General features: G+C 50.2%; 1 protein-coding gene across 1 annotated transcript in view; it reads right to left on the reverse strand.

Moving 5' to 3' along the window:
• PITPNC1 (phosphatidylinositol transfer protein cytoplasmic 1) overlaps positions 1–27,388 on the reverse strand; it is a 248,340-nt gene extending 220,952 nt beyond the window's left edge. Inside the window, exon 1 of the mRNA XM_056126860.1 lies at positions 26,902–27,388. Coding sequence (XP_055982835.1) covers positions 26,902–26,949 — 48 coding nt within the window. The 5' untranslated portion in view covers positions 26,950–27,388. The remainder of the gene's footprint in view (positions 1–26,901) is intronic.
• Positions 27,389–27,739: the final 351 nt, after the last annotated feature.

The raw sequence follows: 27,739 nt of genomic DNA on the forward strand, positions 1-27,739 counted from the left end.
CTGCCAGAGCCCTCACTCCAAGCTGAGACCCGGCATGGGCGTCTGAGCAGCACTGGGAGTAAAACTTGTGATGTCTGTTTGCAAGGTGGGAGCTTGAGTTACTGACCCACCCCGCTGGGGCTTCAGACAGCAACTATTTGCATGAAACAGTGACATTCCATTTTTCTACACTGCATATTTTAGGCAATCACTTTCCCAACCAAGAGAATATTTCATTGACATGTAAATCTTCCCTTTTTCCCAGGACAGGCAGAGATGCTACGTAAAAGAAGCAAGAGAGTAAGTTTGAAGTCTAGCTCTAGCTAACGGAGCTGGGGGACAGTCGCGTCGGTAAGCCACTTGGCTTTCTGCATGTGACTGCTGTCGCTGAAACCTCGGTTCCCATCTCTGGCGCCACTTTTAACAGCCCTAAGCATCGCAGGGTGTGACCTCCCCCCTGAAAAAGAAGAAATTTAATCACTAATTAAAATAGGGACTAGATCTAGGGATGGGAGGGGAAGGTAAACAGAGAGTACAGTGAGGAGGATGCTTGTTTGCATGCAGCTGACCTGGGTTCAGTCCCCAGCATCCCGTATAGTCCTCAAACTCTGCCTGGAATGATCCTTGAGCACAGAGTCAGGAGTAAATCCTGGGCATGGGTAGGTATGCCAAAAAATAAATAAATAAAGTTTAAAAATAAAGAAAGTCAGAAGAGAAAGAGCTTTTGGCCAGAGATGAGCAGCCCTTCCCGAGACAAAAAGAATTTTATTTACTTTTTTTTTATTTTTGCTTTTTGGGTCACACCCGCAGATGCACAGGGGTTACTCCTGGCTCTGAACTCAGGAATTACTCCTAGCGGTGCTCGGGGGACCATATGGGATGCTAGGAATCAAACCTGGGTCGCCCGCGTGCAAGGCAAACACCCTATCCACTATACTATTGTCCAGCCCCTACAAGGGGTATTTTAGCCAGACCCTCAAGGGTAGATGGAATTTTGACAGAAGGGGATGATAGCAGGAAAGTACAGTGGACGGAGGGAGGGCAGCAGGGAGAACATGGAACGGAGTTGGGAGAGGAGGAGTCCTTCCGTTCCACTGTGCACTTGGGGAAGAGCAAGAAGTGCTGGCTGGCCGTGGCCCTGCCCGCACCTGCGGGCCCCAGCACCCCTCCTGCCGTTGGCCACCCTCTCTGGCTGCTTGTCTTTCCTTGCCGACTGTCTGCCTCTACCTCTGAACCAGGAGTTGGCAAACTTGAAAAAGAACCAGATGGTAAATATTTTCGGCTTCGCAGACCATATGATCTCAGTCACAACTACTCCACTCTACAGCGTGGCTTAAAAGCAGACACAGACACCGTGAAAGTCAATGAATGGGACTGTGTTCCAATAAAACTTTATTTATAAAAGCCGGCTGAGTTGGCAGATGGAACGGAGTATGCAGATCCCCGATCTTGCTTGCACAAGGAGCAGCGGTGGAACTGTCTATGCAGAGAATCTAACAGAACCCAATGCAGCAGACACTAACTGATAATTTCTTGAGTGGCTACGTGAATAAGATGATGGATAGAACCAGAACCCGGGAACGAGATTCTGGGCCCACGAGATAATACAGTGGGCCAGGCTGCTTGCATCCAGCATGCTGGGATTGATCCCTGATACCACCTGAGCCCTGCCAGGAGTCATCCCTGAGCACTACCAGGTGTGGTCCCCAAAGCAAAAAAACATAAATAAAATTGGGTCAAGTTTCTTTATAGTCTTCTCTTTTATTTGGGGGGAGTAGAAGTGGGAAGGATAGATTGTAGCCACATTTGCTGGTGTTCGAGAAAGATGAAATCGCCACTGGCAATCAGGCTCCCATTCGCAAATCGCAACCATTTGAACTCTCTCCCAGGCCCAAGATGCTTTACGTTCTATCAAAAAATCTTTTTGTTTCGATGACAAAGTCATCGAAAGCTGCTTGAAGAACACTTCCCTATCTCAGACATTCACCAGCATCTCAGCTCAGATGAGTACTTTCTCTTTCTAGCTCGCTGGCTCACTCCCTCCTCTTCCTACTCCTATAAATAAAACTAATTCACTTCAGGATCTGGAGTGACGGTACATGGGCAGGATGCCTGCCTTGCATGCGACCCACTTAAGTTCAAACGCTGGTACCCTATACGGTCCCGAGAATGCTGCCAGGAGTAATCCTGAGTGAAGAGTCAGGAGTAAAACCTGAGTAATGCTGGGTGTGGCACCAAAAAAAAAAAAAAAAAGCCTTTTAATTCACTTTTTTGAAAAATGGTTTCAGGGGGCCAGAGAGATAGTATAGTGAGTAGGGTGTTTACCTTGCATGCAGCTGACCTGGGTTTGATCCCTGGCATCCCATACGGTTCCCCAAGCACCGCCAGGAGTAATTCCTGAGTGCAGAGCCAGGAATAACCCCTGAGTATCATGGGGTGTGACACAAAAAGCACTGTAACACTGTAGCACTGTCCTCCCGGCACCAGTAACATCTCACAACAAATTGTGAGACTCGTTGTTACTGTTTTTATATCAAATACGTCTTGGGGAGCTTGCCAGGCTCTGCCGTGCGGGCAAGATACTCTCAGTAGCTTGCCGGGCTCTTCGAGAGGGACAGAAAAATCAAACCTGGGTCGGCCATGTGCAAGGCAAACGCCCTACTCTCTGTGCTATCACTCCAAAAAAGGTTTCATAAGTTAGATTTATTAAGATATAATAGAATAAAATTCCCCCCCTTTGTATTTTTTATCTATTGATTTATTTGCTTTTTGGGTCATCCCTGGCGATGCACAGGGACTACTCCTGGTGGTGCTCAGGGGACTATATGGGATGCTGGGAATCGAACCCAGGTTGGCTTTGTGCAAGGCAAATGCCCTACCCTCTGTGCTATCATTTCAGCCCATCTCCCCCTTTTAAAGTGTACTAGATAGTCCTTTGGGGGATGAAAGGAGCATTGGGCCACACCCAGGGGGTACTGGGCATCAAACCCAGACTGGCCACATGCAAAGCAAGCATCCTACCCATTGCACTATCTCTCTGGCCCTTTATACTCTCTCTTTTGCATTGCTAACAGTAACAGATGAAGGTTTCAGCAACGCTACCTGCCTCCTCATCAACACTTAGTATTATTCACGCCATATTTTAGCCACTGTTCAAACAAAAATGTGGAAGATGCTATAGAAGCCTTTGGGGAAAGGAAAAGTGCGGAAAGTGAGGGAGCTTTCATCATGAACTGGTTGAAATAAAGACTGGACCGGAGCTGGACAAGGTGGCTCAAGTATTATCTGCTAGGAAAAGAAGCTGGACTGGAAAGATAAGCTGGCGACCATGCAGCGGGATCATCACCCCATTCTATTTCCGTGCGGCTTTGAACTCTTCAGTGATTTTTTTCCCCCAAAACACTTTATAAAGTGCTTTTTTCTGCCAATACTAAAAATATTCATTCTATAGCTGAGCTAATAGATCACACTTGGGGGCTTTATTTAAAGAAGATTTAAGTTTAATTCCCACTTTGGGCTTATTATAGTCACGGGGGGTGTAGGCTAAAAATACAAATTCTGTCTCTGCTCCAAAGTATCGAATCAGGTCACACCACTAATTCGTTCTCCTCCACAGTTTGGGAAACGGAATTCTCGTTTTGAATGATCTGACCTCCGGTTCAGGTGGGCTACTGGGAAAGAAGGAACTAGAAATTGAGTTCTCTCAGGCAATCTTAGTCTTCACATAACCACTGTCCGCAAGTACAAGAGTAATAGGAATAGAGAGACAGACAGAACAGCAGGTAAGGCAATTGCCTTGCATGGACCTAACCAGGATTTGATCCCTGGCATCCCATAAGGTCCCCACCGAGTACCGCCAGGAGTGATTCCTGAGTGCAGAGCCAGGAGTAAGCCCTGAGCATCACCAAAAATCAACCACCAAAAAAGTACATCGGAAGGCGAAGTGCTGTTGCTTCCACAAACGCATGAATACCTATTTACTCTTCGCGGAATGCTTCACCACCTCTGCTAAAGATCTGTTTAAGCCTCACGCTAATATTTACAACTTGAAAGTGCTACTAATTGCATACTGGGTCTCCAGCGATTGGCCCCGGCTGGTTTCAAAGAATGCTTCGTGATAAAATGGCAGAAGCCTCAAAGGCAAATTTCACTTGCAAATATTACTCCTACCATCTAGGTAATGACTCTTTTTCAAAAAGGCACTACACAAACAAGAAGCTTAAAAACCCCTATCTCCCCAATGGAACACTTCGACGTCACTGATAGGAACATAAATATTACAATCCCTTCGGAAGACATGTGCAGGGCTGGGTACTACTCGGCACAGTCCCTGAAGAGACACAGGGGGAGGGACAGTCACCCACGAGGAGGGACAAATACAGGCAAGTACATTCCTAGCAACGGTGGGAGAGAAAACCTGGAAGCAAGCCAGCATGCATGCATCTAAAAACGGCTAAATCCAGCCCGGCACTTCAGAGAGGATTCAATGCAGCCATGAATTAATGGATTATGAGGACACTCTCAGTACAAAGAGCAAGCGCCACCATGCAAATCAGTGAAGGGGGCCCACTTTATTTTAATTGGTGCTGAGACGGGCCAGAGCAGGAGGGCAGTGGACAGGGCACTCACCTGGTATATGGATGACCCTGGTTTGACCCCAGCCACCCCTAGGCTACCCCACCCACCCACCCAAGTGACCCCTGAGTGCAGAGCCAGGAGGAAGCCCTGAGCACTGTCTGGTGTAGGCCCCACACAAAACAAAACAAAGTTGGTGCTGAGGGCTAAAGAGATAGCATGGCAGGGAAGGCGCTTGCTCTGCACATGGCTGACCTGGGTTCAATCCCTGGCACTGCACATGGCTCCCCGAGCCAGGAGTGATCCCTGAGCACAGAGGCAGGAGTAATCCCTGAGCATCATCAGGTATGGAAAAAAGAAAGTGTGTGTGTGTGTGTGTGTGTGTGTGTGTGTGTGTGTAAAAAACAACGCATGGGCCAGGGAGAGAGCATAGCAGCTGGGGTACAGGTTAGCATGCACCAAACGTGGTTTTGATCCCCACTACCGAATGGCCCCCAAGGTTACTGCTGGGCCAACCGTGGTGCTCCCTAGCACTCAGGGCCGATACTGCGCCTTATCCCCAAGTCCTCACATTCAAATACTGACCCAGAGGGCCGAGAATCACCAAAAGGGAGGCTGGGATGTGACCCAGTAATAGAGCACCTGACTTGCATGTGAAGGTCCTGGGTTCGAGCCCCAGCATCTCATGGGACCCTGAGCACCACCAGGGACAATCCCCTAGCATCACGCCCAAGCACCACCAGACGTGGCACAAAAATAAAAATTAGATAAAAAATCTGAGTTGTCAGAGCTTGTATAAAATCCCTTTTTTGGGGGGAGGGGTGGGGGGGAAGGCATTATGAGGGATTAAACTCAGGACATCATATATGTAAAACATATGCTCTGCCACTCAGCTACATTCCTAGCCCACAGTTAGGCTCTTAAAGCACAAATGCAAATCTTTTTGGCTTTAGGAAGTGATTTCTGTGCTACTGCAGCAAAAGCACAAGGAATCCAAGAAATAATAGATGCAATGAACTTATACAAAATTCAAAACGCGTGGACTTCAAAGAACATTATCAAGAAAGTGCAAAGACAACCCATGGAATTGGAGAAAACAGTGGCAAATCACCCCCATAGGTCACAAAGCTCTAAAACCCAAACTATGCTGGAGCGATAGCACAGGGCTAAGTGCTTGCCTTGTGCATGGCCAACCCACAGTAGATCCCCTGCATGCCACAGGACCCCGAAGAATTGTCAGGAGTGATCCCAGAGTACAGAGCCAGAAATCAGCCCTGCCAAATGTGGTAATTAATAAGCACTGTAGCACTGTCCTCCTGTTGTTCATCAATTTGCTCAAGCGGGTCCAGTAACTTCTCCATTGCGAGACTTCTTGTTACTGTGTTTGGCATATCGAATACATCATGGGTAGCTTGCCAGGCTTTGCCGTGCGGGTAAGATACTCTTGGCAGCTTGCTGGGCTCTCCAAGAGGGGCAGAAGAATTGAACATGGGCCTGCCCGGTCAGTCGCATGCAGGCGAGGTAATAAATAAATAAATAAATAAACCAAAATCCAGGCTATAGAGGGGGGAAAAAAGAACCTCACAAGGCAATCATAAAGGCGTCATTTGACTATAAATTTCTCGAAGAATCACAGCAGTCAGAACTCACATGAAAAGATGCTCACGGTGGGGCTGGAGCGATAGCACAGTGGGTAGGGTGTTTGCCTGGCACGCGGCCGACCTGAGTTTGTTCCCAGCATCTCATATGGTCCCCCGAGCACCACCAGGAGTAATTCCTGAGTGTATATGACCCAGGAGTAACCCCTGGTGCAAAACAGCCCTAACATCCATCAGTCACTAATGAAATCACCAAAACGTGGTGTGCACATGTAAGAACCACTCTGCCACTAGGAAAAGAGAAGTGCTGGGGGGTTGGGGGGAGGGGACAGTTAGCACAGCAGGTAAGGCGTTTGCCTTGCATGCTGCCGACCCAGACGCAATCCCTGGCACCACATATGGTGCCCTGAGACCTGCCAGGAATGATACCTGAGCAGAGAGCCAGGACTAAGACTTGAAATGCAGAGCCAGGAGTGAACCCTGAGCATTACCAGGTGTGGCCCAAAAGGAAAAAAAAAATGCCCTGATTTATGACTATATGGTTTAATCTGGGAAAACATTATGCAAAGAGAAAGAGAACAGACACAGAAGGTCATAACTGTATCATTCTGTGAATAAGAGATGTCCAGAAAGCACAGGCAAAGTCATAAAGATAGAATATGCCCAAAATACGCAAATCTGGGGCCAATAGCACAGAGGAGAAATTGGCGCACGCCTGGTGAACTATAAAGAATGTGTTCAGGAGACTTCCTTTTCACGGGAAGGAAAGGATTTTTAAAGCCCCGCCTTCACTGGTACCTCTAGACGATCACACATTCTCATCCAGGCTCCATCAGTTCCTGAATATTCATGCAGTGACATCTCCAAGTGCCTTTTTGCAAGATACAGAGGAGATAAACCTAGAAGCTTTCTAGAAACAATCAAGGTTTCCCCTTCAAGGTTTGTAATACCTTCAAGGAAATCCAGACTTGTACCTGATGTACGGCCGGGGCCATAGTAAGTGGGTGAGGCTCTTGCCTTGTACACCACTGACCTGGGTCCAATCCCTGGTTCCCATTATGGTTCCCAGAGCCAGCCAGGAGTAATCCCCTGAGCACAGAGCCAGGAGTGAGCCCTAAACACAGCTGGCTGTGCTGGCCCCCACCAAAAAAAAAAAAAAAGTGAACTCTGGGGCTGGAGCAATAGCAAAACAGGTAGGGCATTTGCCTTGCACGTGGCCGACCCGGGTTCAATTCCCAACATCCCGTTTGGTCCCCCGAGTACCATCAGGAGTAATTCTTGAATACAGAGCCAGGAGTAACCCCTGTGCATCGCTGGGTGTGACCCACAAAGCAAAAAAAAAAAAACTCATAAAATTGTGGGCTGGAGCGATAGCACAGCGGGTAGGACGTTCGCCTTACAAGCGGCCAACATGGCCAACCCGAGTTCGATTCCTCCGCCCCTCTCGGAGAGCCCGGCAAGCTACCGAGAGTACTCGATATGCCAGACTCAGTAACAACAGTCTCCAATGGGGACGTTACTGGGCCTGCTCGAGCAAATCGACGATCAACGGGAGGGCCTTTACCTTTACCATAAAATTGTACTTATGCCTTCAGTTCTACCAAAGCACGGAAAACGCAAACTTCTTATTTGATATCACTGCTCTGTAATAAATACCCCAGAAACTTATTCCAGGATAACCTTCAGGGACATATATCTGTGTTCGGATCAACTATGTATAGAAAGACAATTGACTGGAGAATAAATAAATGCCAACCTCTCTTTGACTGTGAAAATTATCAGTGGTGTTAGGAAAGGCGGGCAGAACGCCAGTCCAGGCTCACTTCCGAGGCTGCCCAGACTTCCTGGGTTACTTTGCTGAAGCATCCTGAGCCTCAGTTTCCACATCTGTCGACTGGAAAGAATACACTCCGTGGAGCAAGGATACAACGAGAAAAGTACCACGGTGGTAATCTAGAACGTTCCACCGATCTAGCCTTCATGCCTTCCCTTCCCCTTTGTAAACAAGTCTTTCGTAAGGAAATGTGGACATGGAGAAATATATCTTAGATTAAATATTTAGACAATAAAGAAACTGATTTTACTCATTTCTAAGGTATTTGCCTTGCAAACAGTGGACCCTGGTCTGATCCTTGGCACCCTGAGCCCTGCCAGGAATGATCTCTGGGCACAGAGCCAGGAGGAAGCTCTGGACGTAGCTAGGAGTGGCCTGAAAATTTAAGAAAGATAAAAAAAAGATAAGAGAGGAAAGAAGGGGATGGAGCGATAGTACAGTGGGAAGGGCGTTTGCCTTGCACGCAGCTGACCCGGGTTTGATTCCCAGCAACCCATATGGTCCCCCAAGCACCACCAGGAGTAATTCCTGAGTGCAGAGCCAGGAGTAAGCCCTGTGTATCGCCGGGTGTGACCCAAAAAGAAAAGAGAGAGAGAGAGAGAGAGAGAGAGAGAGAGAGAGAGAGAGAGAAAGATAAGAAAAAAAGCGACTACTTTTAAGCCTAGGAACTTCAGTTACTCAAAATCAAGGCAGGGCATTCACTAACAGGAAGGAACTGGAATCTTCCCTTGCATTGCTCCAGAAAGTAGGCATGGCGCTGTTGAGAGAGGCAAAAGGTGTGGGGGGTGACGGACGGGGCACAGATGGGGGACCAGAGAGAGGGTCCAGTGGCATGAGTCCACTGCACAGGACTTCATCCTAACTCAGTTTTACACACAGTGTCGCCAAGCCCTGGCACCTGTCGAGCTGTTATTTTGGCCCGTCTATTTTCAAAGGCAGCTCTGAAACCCCAGCCATGGCAACATAAACACCCCATGCTGCAGAAGAATAAGGCTAGGGAGCCCCTACAGGGTGGACAATAAACTGAGCCCTGAGCAGCAGTGACTATGACATCACAGTCCCTCTGGAGGAAATGCAGAGCCATGGAACCTTGGGTTGCCCACGGGCCATCAACTTCAGAACATCACCAAGCACCTTCTCATTGTACTAACCACCCTCTCAAACCAGAAACCCTAACTTAGGGCTACAGATGAACTTGGACTCAAGGGAACTAAATGGAAAGATGTTTTTTGGAGTCCCTAAAACAAAGAGTATTTAGGGCTAGGGAGATTGGATAGGGTTTAAGGTACTTGTTTTTCATGGGGCCAACTCAGGTTCAATCCCCAGCACCTTAGATGACCCCACACACACGCACAAGCTCCGCCAGGAGTGATCCCTGAGCACAGAGTCGGAAGACCTGAGCACCACTGGGTGTGGCCCCCAAACCAAAATAAATTTAAAAAAATGAATATTTTTAAAGTGCATGACTGCCATGAACCCAGCAACAGACAATTATCACCACTCCTTATGTTTGTCAAAAGCCTTGTCTTTTCTCAGTCCAGAGAGGCTAAAAGAGGGGGTATTTGAAAGCTGGGGAATCTGAGGCAAAGGCTCAGCAGACATCCTAAATCAGTTCATGGGTACCAGCTGGGACTCAGCCTACTCCTCTAACTCCATGTGTCTGCTCCTCACTTAGGATGATCCCCTGAACCAGGAACCCTAACTTAGGGCAACGGGCACTTTGATTAAAGGCAATTTAAATGGAAAGGGGCATAATCAGAAGTGATCCTTGTTTCCTGGGAACATACTCCACAGGAAAAGGGTAATCAGCAGGACTTCAAACCTGCACGTTGAAAGGTGTGGTTGCTTTATAATTCGGAAAACACCAACAAAAGCAGAGAGAGGCTTATCTCCTGCAAGAACATGAGATACAATGATAAGGGCAGACCTGGCAAGCCTTTAGTCATAGGTTCCAGAAACTTCTGGAAGATTCCCAAGGATGATCGGGAAGCCAGTGGGCCCCAACACTGAACTCCAGTCCATTAGCCTTGGCCACCACGCCTTGTCACACTGTTTCACTTTTATTATTAACTTTTTTTTTTTTTTTTCAGAAAGAGAAGCCTGCATGGGTCAGAGGAAATAGGCCGGCACAGGTGCTCTCCAGGTGGGAACCCCAGGTTCAATCCCCAACACTGCATGTCCACAAGTACCAAGCCCAGAGTAAGCCCCAAGCACTGCCAGGTGTGGCCTAAAAACCAAAAAAAGAGAAAAGAAATAACTGATAAAGAAAAATGAGCCAAAGGCTCAACACCTGGGGAAATAATGGCTAATTGCTAATTTTACCAGTACTTGACCCTTTCAGAAGCATTTTTCTTGAAAAGGCTTAAAGGGATTATTCTCTTTGGACAACTAATGGCCTGGTTACTTCTTTTTTTTTTTTTTTAAGAAAGCTTCTTATCAGCCCAATCTTGGCAAAAAAAAAAAAATTTAAGTTACACACCTTTCTGTGTCCAGAAGTCACATTACTGAAAAAAGTAAGCACGATCAGCTGCGTCCAAGCTTCCCAACACAATCTGAGACCTGAACTAACTACTGAAGTCTAAATGAACCTAACAGTTTTTCATTTTGGGTTTTTTTGTTTTGTTGATGTTTTTTGTTTGTTTGTTTTTGCGTCACACCCAGCAATGCTCAGGGGTTACTCCTGGCTCTGCACTCAGGAATTACTTCTGGTGGTGTTGGGGGGACCATGTGGGATGCCGGGGATTGAATTCAGGTCTGCCACATGCAAGGCAAATGCCCTCCCTGCTGTACTATGGCTCTGGCCCCAAGGTTTTTCATTTTGAACAGAGTGCCCTGAGCACCTGACCTAGCCTTGAAGAGTCAAGGGTTCCTATCTCCTGGGGCTGGAGAGATAGTACAAAGGGCAGGGCGCTTGCCTTGCATGCACCTCACCCAAGTTCTATCCACGGGTTCCACTGCGCACTGCCAGGAGTAATCCCTGAATGTAGAGGCAGGAGTAACCTCTGAGCATTGTCAGGTGTGAACCTCCCTCCCAAAAAGAAAGGGTCCCTGTCTCCACTCCAGCTGCCTTGAATAGTTGACAGTTGGGTCTTTTTCTTTTTTGTTGTTTTTTTTTTTGTTTTGGGGTCACACCTAGCAATGTTCAGGGGTTACTCCTGGCTCTACACTCGGGAATTATTCCTGGCAGTTCTCGGGGACTGTATGGGATGCAGGAGCTTGAACCCAGGACAGCAATGTGTAATGCCCAATCTGCTGAGCCTTTAGAGAACAATACTGAGACAGTAGAATAAAACAGGGCGTCAGGTGCTTGTTTTGCATGAAACCAACCCAGGTTCAATCCCAGGCACTGCATAAAGTCCCCAAAGCACCACCAGGAGTGATTCCTGAGCACAGAGCCAGAAGTAGCACAAATACCACCACAGACTATAGCCCCAAAAGGCCCTGCCAAAAAAAAAAAAGAAAAAAGAGCATACAGTCTAATCTGCACCCCATGATTAAATGTCATCTCTTAGAAAACTGCACTTGTGCTGGAGACTCAACAACCATACTTCAAATCTTTACATTTGTCTCATTGAGCAAAAGAACCGTCTATTTTCACAGCAATTTAACTACGATGAAAACCACTTTTATCCACTAAGACACTTTTGTGAAGGCTGAAATACTTCAGGACGATGATCCAGTGAAGCTGTATTAAGAGCCACGTTAGTCTTTTTCTTTCTTTCTTTCTTTCTTTCCTTTTCTTTTCTTTCTCTCTCTCTCTCTCTCTCTCTCTCTCTCTCTCTCTCTCTCTCTCTCTCTCCTCTTTCCTATGAGGACCACTGGCATCCTCATTACTAATTCAGTGCAGGGCAAACACACCCCGTTCCCCTGTGGACCATGTGGGCACAGCGGGAGGGAATGCTGGGGTTTCATGGTGAACCCGGGGCTCTGGCATAAACAGGCTGAAAACTCTCAACATCAGAACTCCCAGTCCTTCCAAGCAGGGGTCTACAAATCTCGTCTTCCCCACCTCTGTCCTGCATTTCCTTTTTTCTTTCTTCGCTAGTCACTGGCAAACAGAGCACTGTTGGGGCGGGAGAGAGAGTACAGTGGGTAAGGGGCTTGTCTTGTCCACAGCTGACCAGGTTCAATCCCCGGCATCCCACATGGTCCCCCAACCCCTGCGAGAAGTAAGCCCTGAGCATCACCAAATGTGGTCCAAGAACTAAACAAAAATGAATAAGCAAAATGAAAGGCTTCTACAATTCACTGGCACACCTTCTTGCCTTAGCAAGTATTCTCAAGCACAACATATCTGAAATTCTGTGGGATGATAATTTAGCAGTACTCTTGAATTAAAATTGGGAAGCATTTAGCTGTGGCTACAAAGGTAAATGAAAAAAGAAAATGAAGAATGGGTGGGCCATCTTGTCATGTTCCACCCTTGGAAATCTAGTTAGCGACAAACTATCAAGTTTTGTTGGGTTTGTTTCAGGAATCGATGCTTTGGTTCAATGGCAAAGTTGTATGACTGATGCTTGGGAAGCTTCCAGATTCCTGAGTTACACAAGGACAGCAAGTAGAAAGGGAGTGGGGGTGAGATGTTATTGTTTATGAGGACAGAATTTCAGCTTTGCGGAATAAAGCATCCTAAAGATGGAAGATGGTGATGGCCACCCAACAATGGGAATGGACTGATTACAACTGGGCTTGCACTGACAGCAGATGTTTTGGCTGGGGATGTGGTTCAGCAGTTGCCTCACATGTGTGAAGCCCTGGGTTTAACTCCGAGCACCGCCCAAGAAAGAAAAAGTGGAGCCGGAGAGACAGTACAGCAGATACGGCTCTTGCCTTGCACATGGCCAACCTAGGTTCAATGCTGGCACCACATATGGTCCCTTGAGTGATCCCTGAGCACAGAGCCAGGAATAAACCCCAAGCACCACCAGGTGTGGCCCAATCCATGCCCCCCACAGAAAGAAAGAAAGAAAGAAAGAAAGAAAGAAAGAAAGAAAGAAAGAAAGGAAGGAAGGAAGGTAGGTTGGTTCAGATGGCAAATTTTGGAGCCAGGGGAATGGTTCAAAGAGTAGAGCAAACAGAAAAGCATTGCTTGTGGCCCTAAAGTTGGTCCCAGTATCCCCTGGATCACCTGCCACCACAAGGGCAGAGCAGCACGGCATCCTTGCCCTGTGCAGAACTGGTAGGGCCCAGTGGGTCCCCCAGGTCCTCTGACCACAGTATGGAAGCCCCTTCTTTAAGGGAAAAAAAAGTGGGACTGGAGAGATAGTATAGCAAGTAGGGCACTTGCTTTGCACGCAGCCGACTAGGGTTCAAGTCCCAGTATCCCATATGATCCCCCAAGCACCACCAGGAGTAATTCCTGAGTGCAGAGCCAGGAGAAGCCCCTGAGCATCCATCGCTGGGTGTGACCCAAAAAGCAAAATAAATAAATAAAATTAAACAGCGACAGCACAGCGGGCAGGGCATTTACCTTGCACGTGGCCAACCGGGGTTTGATTCCTCCATTCCTCTCAGAGAGCCCGACAAGCTACCAAGAGTATCCTACCCGCACGGCAGTGCCTGGCAAGCTCCCCGTGGCGTATTTGATATGCCAAAAACATTAACAACAAGTCTCACAATGGAGACGTTACTGGTGCCCGCTCGAGCAAATTGATGAACAACAGGACAGTGCTATAGTGCTACAGTTATCTCAGGGCTGAGCACACAGCGGCTGTAGAGCACTTCCTTAGCTGTGGGAGGAGCTGGCTTCTATCCCATCACCCCGAAAGCAAACAGTTATCTCCGGTGGGCCAGGGAAATTGCTCAGAGGGCTAGTAGTGTGCAGACTTGGCTTGTAGAAGGCCTGGTTCAATCGCCAGCAACCCCCAAGCAATGTGCTGCCAGGTGTAGCCCCAAAACTATAAAACAAGAAAGTTATTCCAGGGACGGGAAATGCCGCATGCCTTGTGTGCAGAAGACAGACTGAAGAAAAACACAAGATCCTTCACAGCGGCGGGGCTCTAAAGGAACTACAGTAGGCTGGGGGAGATGCTACAAAGGTTTTTCCATGCTGAAGCTCTAGATCTGATCGATGAGTCTCAAAACCCCAAGGCAGGTGTGGCCCAAATCCTCCTCACCCCTAAAATAGAGAATCAAGTTAATTCATGCTGAAGGCATATGCTGGGGAGGTGGAGGCAGGTGAGCTGGTGAAAAGGAGATGTGAGTGGCAGGACCACCTCTCAGCAGGAAATGCAAATACATCCCTGGGAAGGTGTGGCTCAGTCACCCACCCTCCAGTTCCATGACTGCAAGTGAAGAGCGTCACATCTTCAGCTAAATAGCCCCCAGAAACATGTCTCAGCGTTCTTTCTGGGTCCCAACTTGAGAAACTCACAGGTGTTCTTAGCCACCGTCCACGAAAGCCCGGCTTCCGCTTCTAGTGAAAGGAGTGATTTCCCAACTGTCAGGGGCGGCTCTCCTTTCAGAACACAAGCTCCAAACGTCACTATCAAAAGCAAGGATGATTCATTCATCAAAGTTAGACTGATGAATCTCGCTGGCTTGCGCATCACTCAGTAGGAGAGAAATATTACGACTCAAACTCTGGACCTTTCTTATCATTCCTTGTTCATCCCAAAACACTTTTTTTTTTTTATTTTTGGGTCGCACCCAGTGATGCTCAGGAGTTCCTCCTCACTCTGCATTCAGGAATTACTCCTGGCCATGCTCAGGGGACTATATGAGATGCTGGGAAGTGAACCTGGGTTGGCCACGTGTAAGGCAAATGCCCTACCCAAATGTCCTACCTGCTGTACTATCACTCCAACCCCAACAACCTTTTTTTCTTTGGCTTCTTTGGGGTCACACCCATCCATGCTCAGGGGTTCCTCCTGGCTCTGCATTCAGGAATTACTCCTAGGGGGGCAGAGGGGACCATATGAGATGCCGGGGATCAAACCCAGGTTAGCATACGCAAGGCAAGCGCCCTCCCCACCGTTATCACTCCAGCTCCCCCCACGCCCTCCCCAAACAACTTACTTCATCTTTGGAAAAAGGCTTATTTATTCTTTTCTTGGTTTTGGTTGTGGTTTTGGTTTGGGGCCACACCCAGCAATGCTCAGGGGTGACTCCTAGCTGCAAGGCAAGCACCTTATCTGCTGTACCTATTTATTCTTTTCTTAAAACATTTTTCCACTTTGGTTTGGAGGCCACACCCAGCATGTTTGGGGGTGATTTCTGGCTCTATGCTGTGCTCAGTTCTCTGGTAGTTTTCAGGAAACTGAGGTGATGCTGGGGTCAGCTGCATGCCAGGCAAGCATCTTAATCCTTGTGCTATCTCTTGGTCCCTTATTTATTCTTGATAACCTCCTTTGGGCTCTGGGGTCTAAGGAACTGCATAAAGCCAAGGGCACAGGCCCTGTGGTGTGTGCAGCCAGGGCTGTGTCTAAGTCCCCAGGGACAAGTAATGCAAGTACCCAGGAGCCGCAGCTGCAAAACGGAAAGATAACATCTCAGGTAACTGTCCCCGGGACTGAGTGAAATGTCATTTGGCGTTTTGTCTTGCAGATAGAAACCATGACTGACATCAGTCTAAGCATAGAAAGGGGAAAGCAGATTTATCCACAGCTCCCCAACAAAATGTCTACAGACACAGCAGTGAGCACGGTTTCATTTTGTACCTAAAAGCAAGGTCACTGCAAGGCCAAGACCTTATGACACAGGGTAACTTCCTAGTTCCTCCCTGCTGTGAGCAAGAAACAGAGGTTGAGTAACTGTCACAACTGTCCAACGCTAAAGGCAGAGATGGTGCGGATAAGCACAGGACAGAGCCCCGGACCCCACACACATGCCCCTCCTAAGCATTCAGCAACATAGACAGCTCAGAGTTTCTAGAAACTAGAAACTTGTTTTGTTGTGTTTTATTAGGGTTACACCCTTCAGTGCCCCGGGCTTACTCCTGGCTCTGCACTCAGGGATCCCTCCTGGTGCACTCGGGGGACCCTATGGGGTGCCAGGGACGGAACCCGGGTTGGCCATGTACAAGGCAAGCTGTACTGTTGCTCCAGCCCCAACAAACTGGAAGCATTTTTGCCAAAGAACTAAGAGATAAGTGGGGGCTGGCGGGATAGCACCGCAGGTAGGGCATTTTCCCTGCACGTGGCCAACCCAGATTCGGTCCCCAGCATCCCAAAGGGTCCCCCCCAAGCACCGCCAGAAGTGATTCCTGAGTGCAGAGCCAGAAGTAACCCCTGGACATTGCCAGGTGTGATGCAAAAAGCAAATAATAATAATAATAATAATAATAATAATAATAATAATAATAAAGCCAGGAGTTGGAAGACAATAAAAGTGGGGAAGGCAAGCCCCTGAACCTGGTTCCATCCCTGACATATACAGTCCCCAGGCACTGCTGAGAATGAATCCTGAGTACAGAAGCAGGAGAAGTTCCTGAGTACTGCTGGGTGTGGCCCCCCCAATCAAAAATCAAAACCAAGATAAATAAGGGCCTCAGGAGAAGGCTCAGCAGGCAGGAGCACCTGCTTTGCAAGCATGAATCCTAGGTCTGGTCCCCACTGCCACATGGTCTCTGAGTACTACTAGCAATGAACCCCAAGGACCCAACTGGGAGCGAACCCCAAACACTGCCAGGTGTGACCTCAACACCAAAAGCAGTAAAAAGAATAAATAAATCTATCCCACTACAATGGTCAAAATCAGAAAAATACTGGAGAGCTTTTGGGAAATAAAAACAATCAAGGAATTAGGATTTAAAACGCACAGCTGATGTTCGATCCAAATTAATGGTGGCTTCTCATTACCCAGCTGATTAATGTTCTTAAGTTTTTCAGAGGATTTTGTTTGCTTGTTTCGGGGGTCACACCTGGTGGTGCTCAGGAAATCCCTCCTGGTGCCTCAAGGATCCCACGAGAGGCTGGAACCTGGGCTGGCTGCAAACAAGGCCAAGTGCCCGGTTAGATGTACAGGCTCTCTCTGGCCCGGGTTAATGTTCCTGTAAAGAAATGGGGGTCAGAGACTAACACAGCAAGTAAGGCACTTGCATGAAGCCATCCGGGGTTCGATCCCCAGCACCACGTACGGTTCCCCAAGTCCCACCAGAACTGATCCCTGGGTATAACCTGAGCACAGCTTGGAGCAGCTCAAATATCCCCCTTCACCCCTATGTCCCACCCCTTCCAAAAAAAAAATGGGAAAAAAAAAAGAAATTCACAGGCTAGTTACTTTTGGGTATAAAAATACACAAGTTAGCGAGAAAAACACCAGGATCAAACTTAAAGAAGCAAATATAGTTAGATACAAATGACTGTGTGTGTGTGTGTGTGTGTGTGTGTGTGCGCGTGCGCGCCCACACTCTCATGACACGGGGCAGTCTTGGAGATAAGTTGCTTAGATTAGGGGCCAAACAACCCTAATCTAAGGTTGTTAGAGGGTGTCATCAAATTACGGTCCTTAGGTCAACCTTACTTGTCCAGTGATTCATTCTGCGAAAGAAACGCACCCTGCAAATTGTCAGATATAATTCTAGAGGAATTTAGGAGGAGGAGGATGCTCTTTTGTGTTTGTTTTTTCACTGAGCTCAGGTACAACCGGAATTCCAGAAGGTCATGCTTCCTCCAGATTTAAAAGGAGCCAAAGCACCACCAAGGAAGAGCATCAAAGGAGAGTCATTAGCTATATTTGATCAAGTACTTACGTTAGTGACTTCTTCCTAATCCATGAGTCGACTTCCACTAACGCCTAAAAGGGAGTTTTAAGAGCAAGCCCCTTGGCTCAGTGCTGGGAAATGAAAGAATGAGTCACCTAACACTTGATGTCAAAGATTTGGTGAGTTCGGGCTCTCGTGTTTCTTAAACCAACAAACGGCATTGTACAATGTGGCATACTGCCAGGAAATGGTGGCCAAGCCTCGGCCTGTGTATTCTCTGCCACAGGGAGAGCCAGTGGCCAATACAGCATGTCCCTTATTGGGGGGAGCTGTTCTGTAACGCGCCACCATCCTGGGCCCAGTGTAGCTGCTAAGAAATGGCCAGACTTGACAGAGCCATTAAGACACTGTCTCAGTAGTCTGTGAGCCTCCTTTGGTGTTTTTTTGTTTGCTTGTTTGCTTATTTTTGAGGGGGGTGGGGGCTTATTTGTTTGTTTTGGCTACATCCTTTGGTACTCAGGGCTTACTCCTGGCTCTGCACCCAGGGATCACTCCTGGCGGAGCTCAGGGAACAGTATGGGGTGGTGGGGATAGTACCTGGGATGGCTGTGTGCAAGGCAAGGGCCCTCCCTGCTGCACTATCACTCTGGCCCTGTGAGCCTGCTTCAGGGGGGACATCTTAAGGACACTGGTCAGGACAGATGACATCTGCCAGTGGAGAGAGAACGCAGTCCCCTGAAAGACTCACTTCTGCCACAAGACTGGGTTATTCATGTCTCCAACACTTGATCTCCGTAGGACAGGACACCCGCAGCCCCCACCAGAAAGATGCCCACTGTCCAGTGTATCCCCAAGGAGAGACGGCCGTCCGTGTGTGCCTAAGGATTTCGGGGTTGAATGGCAAAGGGTCCTTAAGGTCCTGCTAGCCATCAGCACTTCCTCCCCTCGGAGTTATGTTGGGGCCTGGTCTGCAATTATTTTGGCTCAAACATGCTCCGATACACAAGGGCAGACCTGCTTTGGAAAGCCGGCTGCACTCGGGAGCACACGCTCTGCCTGAGCAAGCCCCAGGTCAATCCCCAGCACTGCCCAGTCATGAGCACTGTTAGGAGCAGCCCCTGAGCACTTCTCCCTGAACTTTACTAGGTGTGGCCAAAAACAACAACAAAAAAAAGAGGGTGGAGGAGCTAGAGCGATAGCACAGCGTGTAGGGCATTTGCCTTGCATGAGGCCAACCCAGGTTTGATCTCCTGCATCCCATATGGTCCTCCGAGCACTACCAGAAGTGATTCCTGAGTGCAGAGCCAGGAATAGCCCCTAAGCATCAGGACCCAAAAAGCAAAAAAAAAAAAAGGTGGGTGGTGGGGGGTGAGACAGCTAAACTTTGCATAAATTGGGGGGGGGTTGGTTTGGGGTTTTGTTTTTTGGTGTTTTTGGTTTTTGAGCATCCTGGCGGTGTTCGACTACCAGCACTGCACTTAGAGGTCATTCCTGGTGGGGTTCAAGGGACCACGTGGGGTGCCAGGGATAGAACCCCGGTCAGTCTTGTGCAAAGTGAGGGCCTTATTCACTGTGCCATGTCTCCAGCCCCTGCTGATCATTTTCTCAAACAATTTCCCATTTTCCAGATACAATTTGCCTTTTAGTTTTATGTTTGTAACAGACTTGGACTTCATCTGTTATGAAACCTCCCAGAATGTCTCTGCTGGGGAATGCCACAAAAATTCCCAAATTCCACTCTGGGCCAGAGAGGTCAGACCTGGGAGTCCGTAGTCTGAGACTCTCCCTTCTCCCTCGCCGCAGTCCGAATGGGAGACAACAGGAAGAACCTTCTCGACTCCTTACCACAGAGCCGCGAGTTCTGTCTTCTTTCAACAAATAGGGGCAGAAATGTTTGCTAGGTTTCAAAAAGACTTTCAGTTCCTTGGCCAGTGAGCTGTCCTGGCTTTGGAAAGCTGACCAGGGTCCACCGGGTGGGTGGGGCAGCTGTGCCCACCGCCCTCAGCGGGCCACACACTGACCAACGGACGGCGCCTGTCACAACCCTGAGAAAACAGGTTCACGGCCACACTTTATACTGAGCAAATATAGAGCTTCTCTGGCCCCCCTCCTTCCCGACACACAGACACACACTGACAGGTCCACACACACAGAAACACACACACAAATACACACATAGAGACACACACAGATACACGCACAGAAACACAGATACACACACATACAGAGACACACAGATACACACACAGAAATATACACCGATACACAGAAACACACTGACAAATACACAGGCGCACAGATACAGAAATACACATAGATACACGCAAAGGCACACATAGATACAGATCATTTTATTTGCCTGTTTGTTTCGGGGTCATACCAAGTAGTGCTCAGGGATTATTCATGGCAGTGCTGGGGGACCATATGGGGTGCCAGAGATTGAACTCAGGTCAACCACTGCAAGGCAAGCACCCTACCCACTGTACTATCTCTCTGACCCCCAGACACTTCAATATTAACAATGGGGCTCAAAGGAGCAAATCTCAAAAAAGAGTTGAGAATATTCATTGGGAGAGGGGGTGTCTAGGCTACTCCCAGCTCTGCACTTGGGGTTCCTCCTGTTGATGCTTAGAGGACTATGTGGTGTCAAGCACTGGGCTAGGGTCAGCCAGCCATGTGCAAGGCAAGCACCTTAACCCCTGGACTACCTCTCCAAGATCAAAATATGTTAACTTTTAAAAATACTTGTGCTTGGAGCTGGAGAAATAGCACAGCAGGTGGGCACTTACTTTGCACGCAGCTGACCCAGGTTCAATCCCGTCTCCCTTATGATCCCCAGAGGACCACCAAGAGTAATTCCTAAGCATCACTGAGTGGGACCCAAAAACTAAAATCAAAACCAATTAAAAAAAAATACCAAAAAAAAAATCCCTGTTTATGTTTACAAGAGCCGGGCAGATGGCTCAAAGAGCTGACTGACTAGACTGGCAGACTGGAGCTTGGGTTCAATTCCTGTCACCACACGGCCCCTAAGCACTAAGCTTGGGAGTCACCCCCAGACTGAGGGGTGTGGCTCAATAAAATAAGGAAACAAAACTTGCTTACAAAAAAAAAAACATTTTCCATTCACGAGAAAATAGAGCCTTTCTGAAACGAAGATTACTTGCTTTTCTTTTAGTATCAGAAAGACTTGTCAGATGCAGGGACTCTAAATTGTCTGCTAAGAACTCAAGGGCTGGGGTTGGACCGATAGCACAGCAGGTAGGGTGTTTTGCCTTGCATGCGGCCAACCTGGGTTCGATTCCCAGCATCCCATAGGGTCCCCTGAGCACCACCAGGAGTAATTCCTGAGTGCAAAGCCAGGAGATGACCCCTGTGCATTGCCGAGTGTGACCTAAAAAGCAAAAAACAAAAACAAACAAACAAAAAAAAAAACTCAAGGGCTTCACAGAATACCCGGTGATAATTTTTGAATTTCTTTTCTGGAGGGTGGGGCACACTGGCACTGCTCAGGGCTTGCTCCTGGTTCTGTGCTCAGAAATCACTCCTGGGAGAATCCGGGGGACCGTGTGGGGTGCCGGGGATCTGACATGCAAGGGAAGTGTCCTGTCTGCTGTCCTTCCTCCCTGGCCCCCGAAGCGAGTGTCTCTTCAGCAATTTCTGCCCTGGTGCTTTTCATAAGCATTTCAACGCAATCATTTGAAATAGAATAAGAAGCACCTTTGGGACTTTTAGCATCTCCATTTATGACATTCCAGAGACCAGCCAGCTCCCGAATCTGTTTTCAGAAACGAGCACGAGAAAATTCTCGAGGGGACTGGGCAGGGGCGGGAGGGCTGGGGGGGGTGGGGAGCAAGGAGCTGAGCATGGATAAAGTGCACACGGCCCGCTGCCAGGCAGAGAACAAACCAGGATTCCATACAAAAAACTTAAATATCCCTTTAACATTTCAGACTCTTCTTTCATCGGAGGGGAGTGTTTCTGTTTTCCATTGTGTCCCAAATTCCAAAAGGCCACAAATAAATCCCTGAAAGCGCATACACTTCTGCTAATGCAGTCAGACCGGAAATGGCTCAACACCACAGCCAAAAAGGCAAAGAAAAGACACCCACCCGGGGCCGGGGCCAGAGAGATGGTTCCAAAGGTTGCACTTACAATTTGCAGGTGGGAGGACAAGGTTTGATCCCGGGTCCCACATGGCTCCTAGAGCATCACCAGGATCAACACCCCCCCACATCCCCACCCATCACCCCACCAGAAGTTATCCCCAAGTCCCTTTTGTTTTGGGATATGCTCCAAAAACCATCCAAGATGCCTCCCACTTTCGATAATCACAGTAGGATGTGCCTGGCTCTTGGGAAATGCCTCTCTTACTGATGAGGACCCTTCAGGGAGGACTGCCTGTCACACTATCTTCCCTGGAGGAACAGTTTGGTGTTTATGGGGTGCTGGAGTCCCCAGGAATCCCCATGAAGCCAAACACGCAAGTCAGCCCAGAGCAGTGATAATCCAGTGGGTTAAGGCGCTTGCTTTGCACATGGCTGGCCCTGGTTCGATGCCCAGCACCTCATCCTGATCCCCAGAACCCCAAGTGCTCCAGGAGTCAACCCTGAACACTGCCAGGAAAGGCGGCCACAGCCTGTTGTTTTGGGGAGAGTGAGAGGGCAGGACACAGCCAGGACTGACCTGGAGTTGGCAGGACACAATGCCAGCACCTGAACCCCCTGTCCTCTCTCTCTCAGACTCCACAGCTTCAAAGACAGGTCCCCCACTGCTTCTGGTCAGCTGCCTCTCTCCCTAGGATCCGTCAGCGTACCGTACACAAGCGCAGAGTCCCTCAGCCGCTTCAGCATTCTGGCGTTATTCATCAGGCTCATGGCGTTTCCTTCCAACAGGCAGCTCAAACGCCACAGACCCTCCAGCCCAACAATAGCAGCTCTGCGCCAGAGACTGGGAGACGCGGATTGCAACCTAGACCCTTCCCTTGGCCAGAGGTGGCCGACGAAGAGAGCCTTCTACAGCTCTGGACGGCCAGGGACTTAGCACTGGGGTGAAGGCACTTTGCTTGGCATGTGGCCAACCCTGGTTCAATCCCCAATACCACATCATCACACACACACACACACACACACACAAAAGCATGGCTGGAAATGAGCCCCCTCCAGCAGAGCTGCCAACAGCCCCAGAGCACTGCTGGGTGCAACCCCCCCTACCACCACCACCACCAAATGAAAGCTTCTAGAGCTCTGATCTTTTCCTCAATCAAGTGAAATGGCCCAACAACACATCATCTCTGATAGTCTTCCCAAGTCTAAAATGCTGGACCCTCCATCACCAAATGTTTCAAATTAAGCTGATGACAACTGTCTCTTTATAGCCCACCATCAGCCTCCAGGGACCTTTAAACGTTCAGAACTTTCCAAAGGGGTTATATTTAGTTCAGAGATGACAGGGAGCATTCAATGGGGAAACTATTCCAATGAGGATTTTTTTCTTTTAATTAAAACTTCTCCGGGGGATATTACTTCTCCTCATTCTTTCTTCTGAAATGAATATCTAAACACAAGACCAAAAGCACCAGCAGAACACTCTTCTAGACTGTAGTTCAGCTTCATTTTCTTTATCTCCCAGAGCTGCTCTTTCCTGGAACTGGGGAACATTTGATGAGTTAAAATGAGGCGAGAGAAAGATCTGAAACCTGTAGTCTCAGAACAATTCCAAGTCTCTGATTTTTCATTTAGTTGATTGTGCTGATTTTATCTGTTTTCAAGAAATGTTTTTCGCCCCGCTGCTGAATTAAATGCTCGTGCCGACAAAGTGCAGAGAAGAGAAAAACAAACGATCCAGCCCAGAGCTACAGAGCAGTGCAGAGAGCGCTTGCCTTGCACGTGGCCGACCCAGGCTGTATCCCCGACACCCCACAGGGTCCCCTGAGCCTGCCAGGAGTGAAGCCCAAACAAGGGTCAGAAGCCCTGGGCACTGCCAGACGTGGCCAAACAAGAAACAAAAACCAATGGATTTGGGGGCTGGAGCGATAGCACAGCGGGTAGGGCATTTGCCTTGCACATGGCCGACCGGGGTTCAATTCCCAGCATCCCATATGGTCCCCCGAGCACCGCCAGGAGTAATTCCTGAGCATCGCCGGGTGTGACCCCCAAAAGAAAAAAAACCAATGGATTCTACCAAGACCATTATTTCTGGGCACCCCCGGCAATGTCCAGGGGCTTACTCCTGGCTCTACACTTGAGAATTAGTCCTGGGGGTGCTTGGAGGACCATGTGGGATGCCAGGGCTGGAACCCTGGCAGCTGCATGTAAGGCAAACCACCCACTATACTACCTGCTATAGTACATACATGTATATGTATATGTATGTGTATATGTGTATGTATATGTATATTTAATTGTTTTGTTCTGTTGTTAATGAAATCGAGCCCGGGTCTCCTTCAGGGAAAGCAGGTGCTCCCAGCCTAGCTAGGAACTCATTGTAGAGCCTGGGTCACATTCCAGAACCTTCCTCAAATCTCAGTCCACTAATTTGCCAAAAGTGGAAAGAAACTTGCCAGTCTCCCAGAACTTCAACAGGAAAAGGCCAGGGGGGAGAGAAAGGCCGCAGGGGCTGGTTCTCACACTGACTTGCAAGCAGGGACACTACTGGCCTTCTCAAAAAATACAGACATCGCTACTAATTAACCGCAGTGGTTAAACAGAAACAAGCTCCAGAAGTTCCCTGTTAGCTAAATCGGGCCCAAAACAAATCAACAGTTGAAGCCAAAGTTAAGCTTCCAGGATCCAAGTGACAGCTGTGCTTCACTCGTGCCAGCCCAGGTTTGATTCCTGGTGCACCCCAAGAGTGACCTCCCCTCCCCAAGCACTGAGCTAGGAAAAGCCCCTGAGCACCGCCAGGGAGGGAGAGGAATGGAGAGAGGGGGAGAGAGAGATGGAGAGAGAGACAGAGAGAAAGGGAAAGGAAGGGGGGGGAGAGAGAGAGAGGGAGAGACAGATGGAGAGAGGGAAATGGAAAGAGAAAGAGAGAGAGAGAAAAAGGGAGGGAGGGAGAGAAGGAGAAATAGGGAGAGAAAGAGGGAGAGAGAAAGGTAGAAAGGGAGAGGGGGAGGGAGAAAGAGAAAAGGGAGTGAGAAAGGGAGGGAGAGAGAAAGAGAGAGAGAGAGACTTCCCAATTTCAACCCAAATCTTGGTGATCCTCTTCTTTGAAGACACAGCTAAAGCACTGCTCAGTCTTAGGATGATCAGAGGCTGGAGGGACTGGGTTCACTGCCTGTTTAGACTTGCTACCACTAATCTCCCCAAATGGGGCCCCGTTTCCTCATTAATCATCTACTTCGGTTCGTTCATCTGGGTCTGCCTCTGCTCTGAAACCCTCTGTCGATCCTGCCGACAAAACAGAAAGCCACCTCGGAATATGACCTTAAACTGAATCATGCTTTGGTGCAAATGAATTCTCCACAATTACGTGATAATTACAGATTATATTACAGGTGGAGTCCCATTTCGGTTGGCAATTAAGAAAGCCAGGGCGTGCACCTAATCCACTCAAACGCAATTACTTCACCTGCAAGTTGTGCGGATTTTAATACCACCAACCACCACCAACACAGAGTGTGGAAAGTGCTCTCTCGGGTATTTGAGAAAGCCTGAGAAGGAAGTGAGTTTTTGCAGGCAGTGGAGAAGATTCTAGAACTGGTTACACCTTCTCAGTCACCTGCACTTTTGTGAGAATCTGATGCAGTTCCAATATTCCAAATTCGTATTGTTAGGAGATGGAGCCCAAGCAAACACGGGCTCCCAGCCCAGCTATGGTAGCTGGGCTGGCCAGGGCAAGAGCACCTTCTTTTTCAAAAGAGCGGATCTGGTTTACCGATCCCGCTCCTTGGCTTCCCGCCTTCTGCCCATGGCCATGTATAGCTGCTTGCGAGGCCTGGGGTGTGGTCCCATGTCAACGCCACCCGGCCCCGGGGGGCACCCATCCTTCAAGACCCGGCCAGGACATCCCAGTTACAAGGCTCTGTCGATCCCATAGCTGGAATCACTTTGATCTTTACCTTGGACCATTGCACTGCATCTGGCCTCAAACAAACGCTCTCTCCCGTGGGCAAAGGAAGAAGGTGCGGGGGGGGAGGGGGGGCACAGCCCCCTTCCCTCCTCAACGCCAGGTTTCCTCCCGCAGACCCCCAGCCTCTTGGCCGAGGCGTGTCCCAGCACCCTCTCTGGGCGCTCGGCTGCACAGTAGTGAAATGCAAGTCCAGTCTTCGTGGCTGTTTTCCCTGGTGTTGACACACCAAACCACAGCGAGCGTTTCACCCGCGCTGCCTGGCGTCCCTCTCCCCGCCTCTTGCAGAGGGACTCAGGGAGGGTTGTGAAATCCCCCCCAAAGGTAGGTAAAGGCGGAGCCGGGAGAAAAGGCCCGAAGACTGCTCAGTGAGTCACCGGATCCTGAGTGACAGCCCGAACGGCTCCGGGGTACAGGGGGTGCGGGGGTCGGGAGGTCGGGGGCCCCGTGCGGTGCGTGGCGGGGGTCGAGCCCAGGACAGGCCCCGGGAATCCCGGGCCGGGCCGGACGCCCGCGTGCTGGAGCGCCCTCCAGTGGCCGCGCCGCAGGCCCCGCCGCTCCGGGCTCGCCCGCAGACCACGCCGCTTCCCCCGCGGCGGAAGCAACAAGAGTCGCACAAAGTTTCCGAGCCGGGCGGTTCGCGAAAGGTCCAAGCCGGGTCCGGGAACCCGGGGTGCGCGAGCGCGGCGGGAGCAGCGCCCCTAAGGGTTCCGAGGTGCCTCTCTACACACACACACACACACATGCACCCCCTAGAGGGGTGCAGGGCCTCCTAGGTGCACGCACAAGGGTGCTCACGAGCTTCCCCGGAGCCCGGACCTTTTCAGCTAGGGCGGGAGGGGGCGCTGGGCCCACCCGGGATGGGATGCCCCACCCCCGTTCCCGTGGCAGGTTTGGGGCTCGGGGACCCGGGGGTTTGCAAGGTTCCTTTTCTTGCTTGCAGGGAGGAAAGGAGGTGGCGCGCGTTTCTGATACTCGGCAGTCTGGGTAGTGGGGTCCACCTGAAGCCCACCGCCCCTTCCAACTGCCGCCTGCTCCCTGCCGGGGTGACAAGTGGAAACAGCACGGCCCTCCCCACTCCGGCCTCTGCAGCCTTGGGGGGCGTTCCACCGGAGAAGGGGGGCGGGGGGTGGGTGCCCCAGCCGCGCGCAGTGGCCGCGGGGACAGGGGGCTCGAGGGGGGCATCGGGGCGCGGCGCTTACCTCGTCCACGGTGAGCGGCATGCAGATCCGATACTCCTTCAGCAGCATGGTCGTGGCGGCCGAGGGTCCCCCGCCCCGGGCCGGGCTGCGCGGTGCGTGGGGAGGCGCCCCCCTTTCCCGGGAGCGGCAGGCGAGGCGGCGGCCACCCGGGAAGCCCCACGCTGGCTCGGGGGGTCGGCTAGGCGAGGCTGCCCCGGCGGGTGCGCTCAGCGGCGGGCTTCCTCCTCCTGCCGGCGGCCCGGGAGCATATCAGGGCTTCGGGTCGGGCTGTCGGCGGGGCTCCCGCCCCTGGGCTCGGTTCGGCCCGGATCGCGCTGGTTGCAAAGTCAGGCAAAGCGGGGAGCGCGCCCCGCAGCAGCGCACGGTTCCGACCCGCAGCCGCCGCCAGATCAGGGCATGCCCGGCGGCGGACGAGGTTGTAGCTGGGGTGGAGGGAGGAGGAGGAGGAGGAGGAGTAGGAGGAGGAGGAGGAGGAGGGCGAAGAGGAGGAGGAAAGGAGGAGGAGAGGAGGAGGAGGAGGAGGGTGGGGTGCAAAAAAATGCCCCAAATTCAAACGATTGCACACAAGTCCCCCTGTGGACCCGCCTGGCACGGCGGGCTGCCAGCCGGCCGCCCCGCCGCTCCGGCCGCTCTGCCCGGGGCTAATGTCACCGGGAACACATCGCCGCCGGCGCCGGCGATGCCGCCTCCCCAGACAAAGGCTCGCTCGGCTCCTCGCGGCGGGCGGTAAACAAGATTTCCTGCTCTTTTCGGGCCGCTCCTCGCCGCGCTCGGGGGCTGGCCGCCGAGGGGAGCCCGGGGCCGCCGCCCCCTCTCCTCGCCCCCTCGCTGCGCCCGG

This window comes from Sorex fumeus, unplaced genomic scaffold, assembly GCF_029834395.1.
Source record: "Sorex fumeus unplaced genomic scaffold, SorFum_2.1 ptg000063l, whole genome shotgun sequence".
In the NCBI taxonomy this organism is placed as follows: Eukaryota; Metazoa; Chordata; class Mammalia; order Eulipotyphla; family Soricidae; genus Sorex; species Sorex fumeus.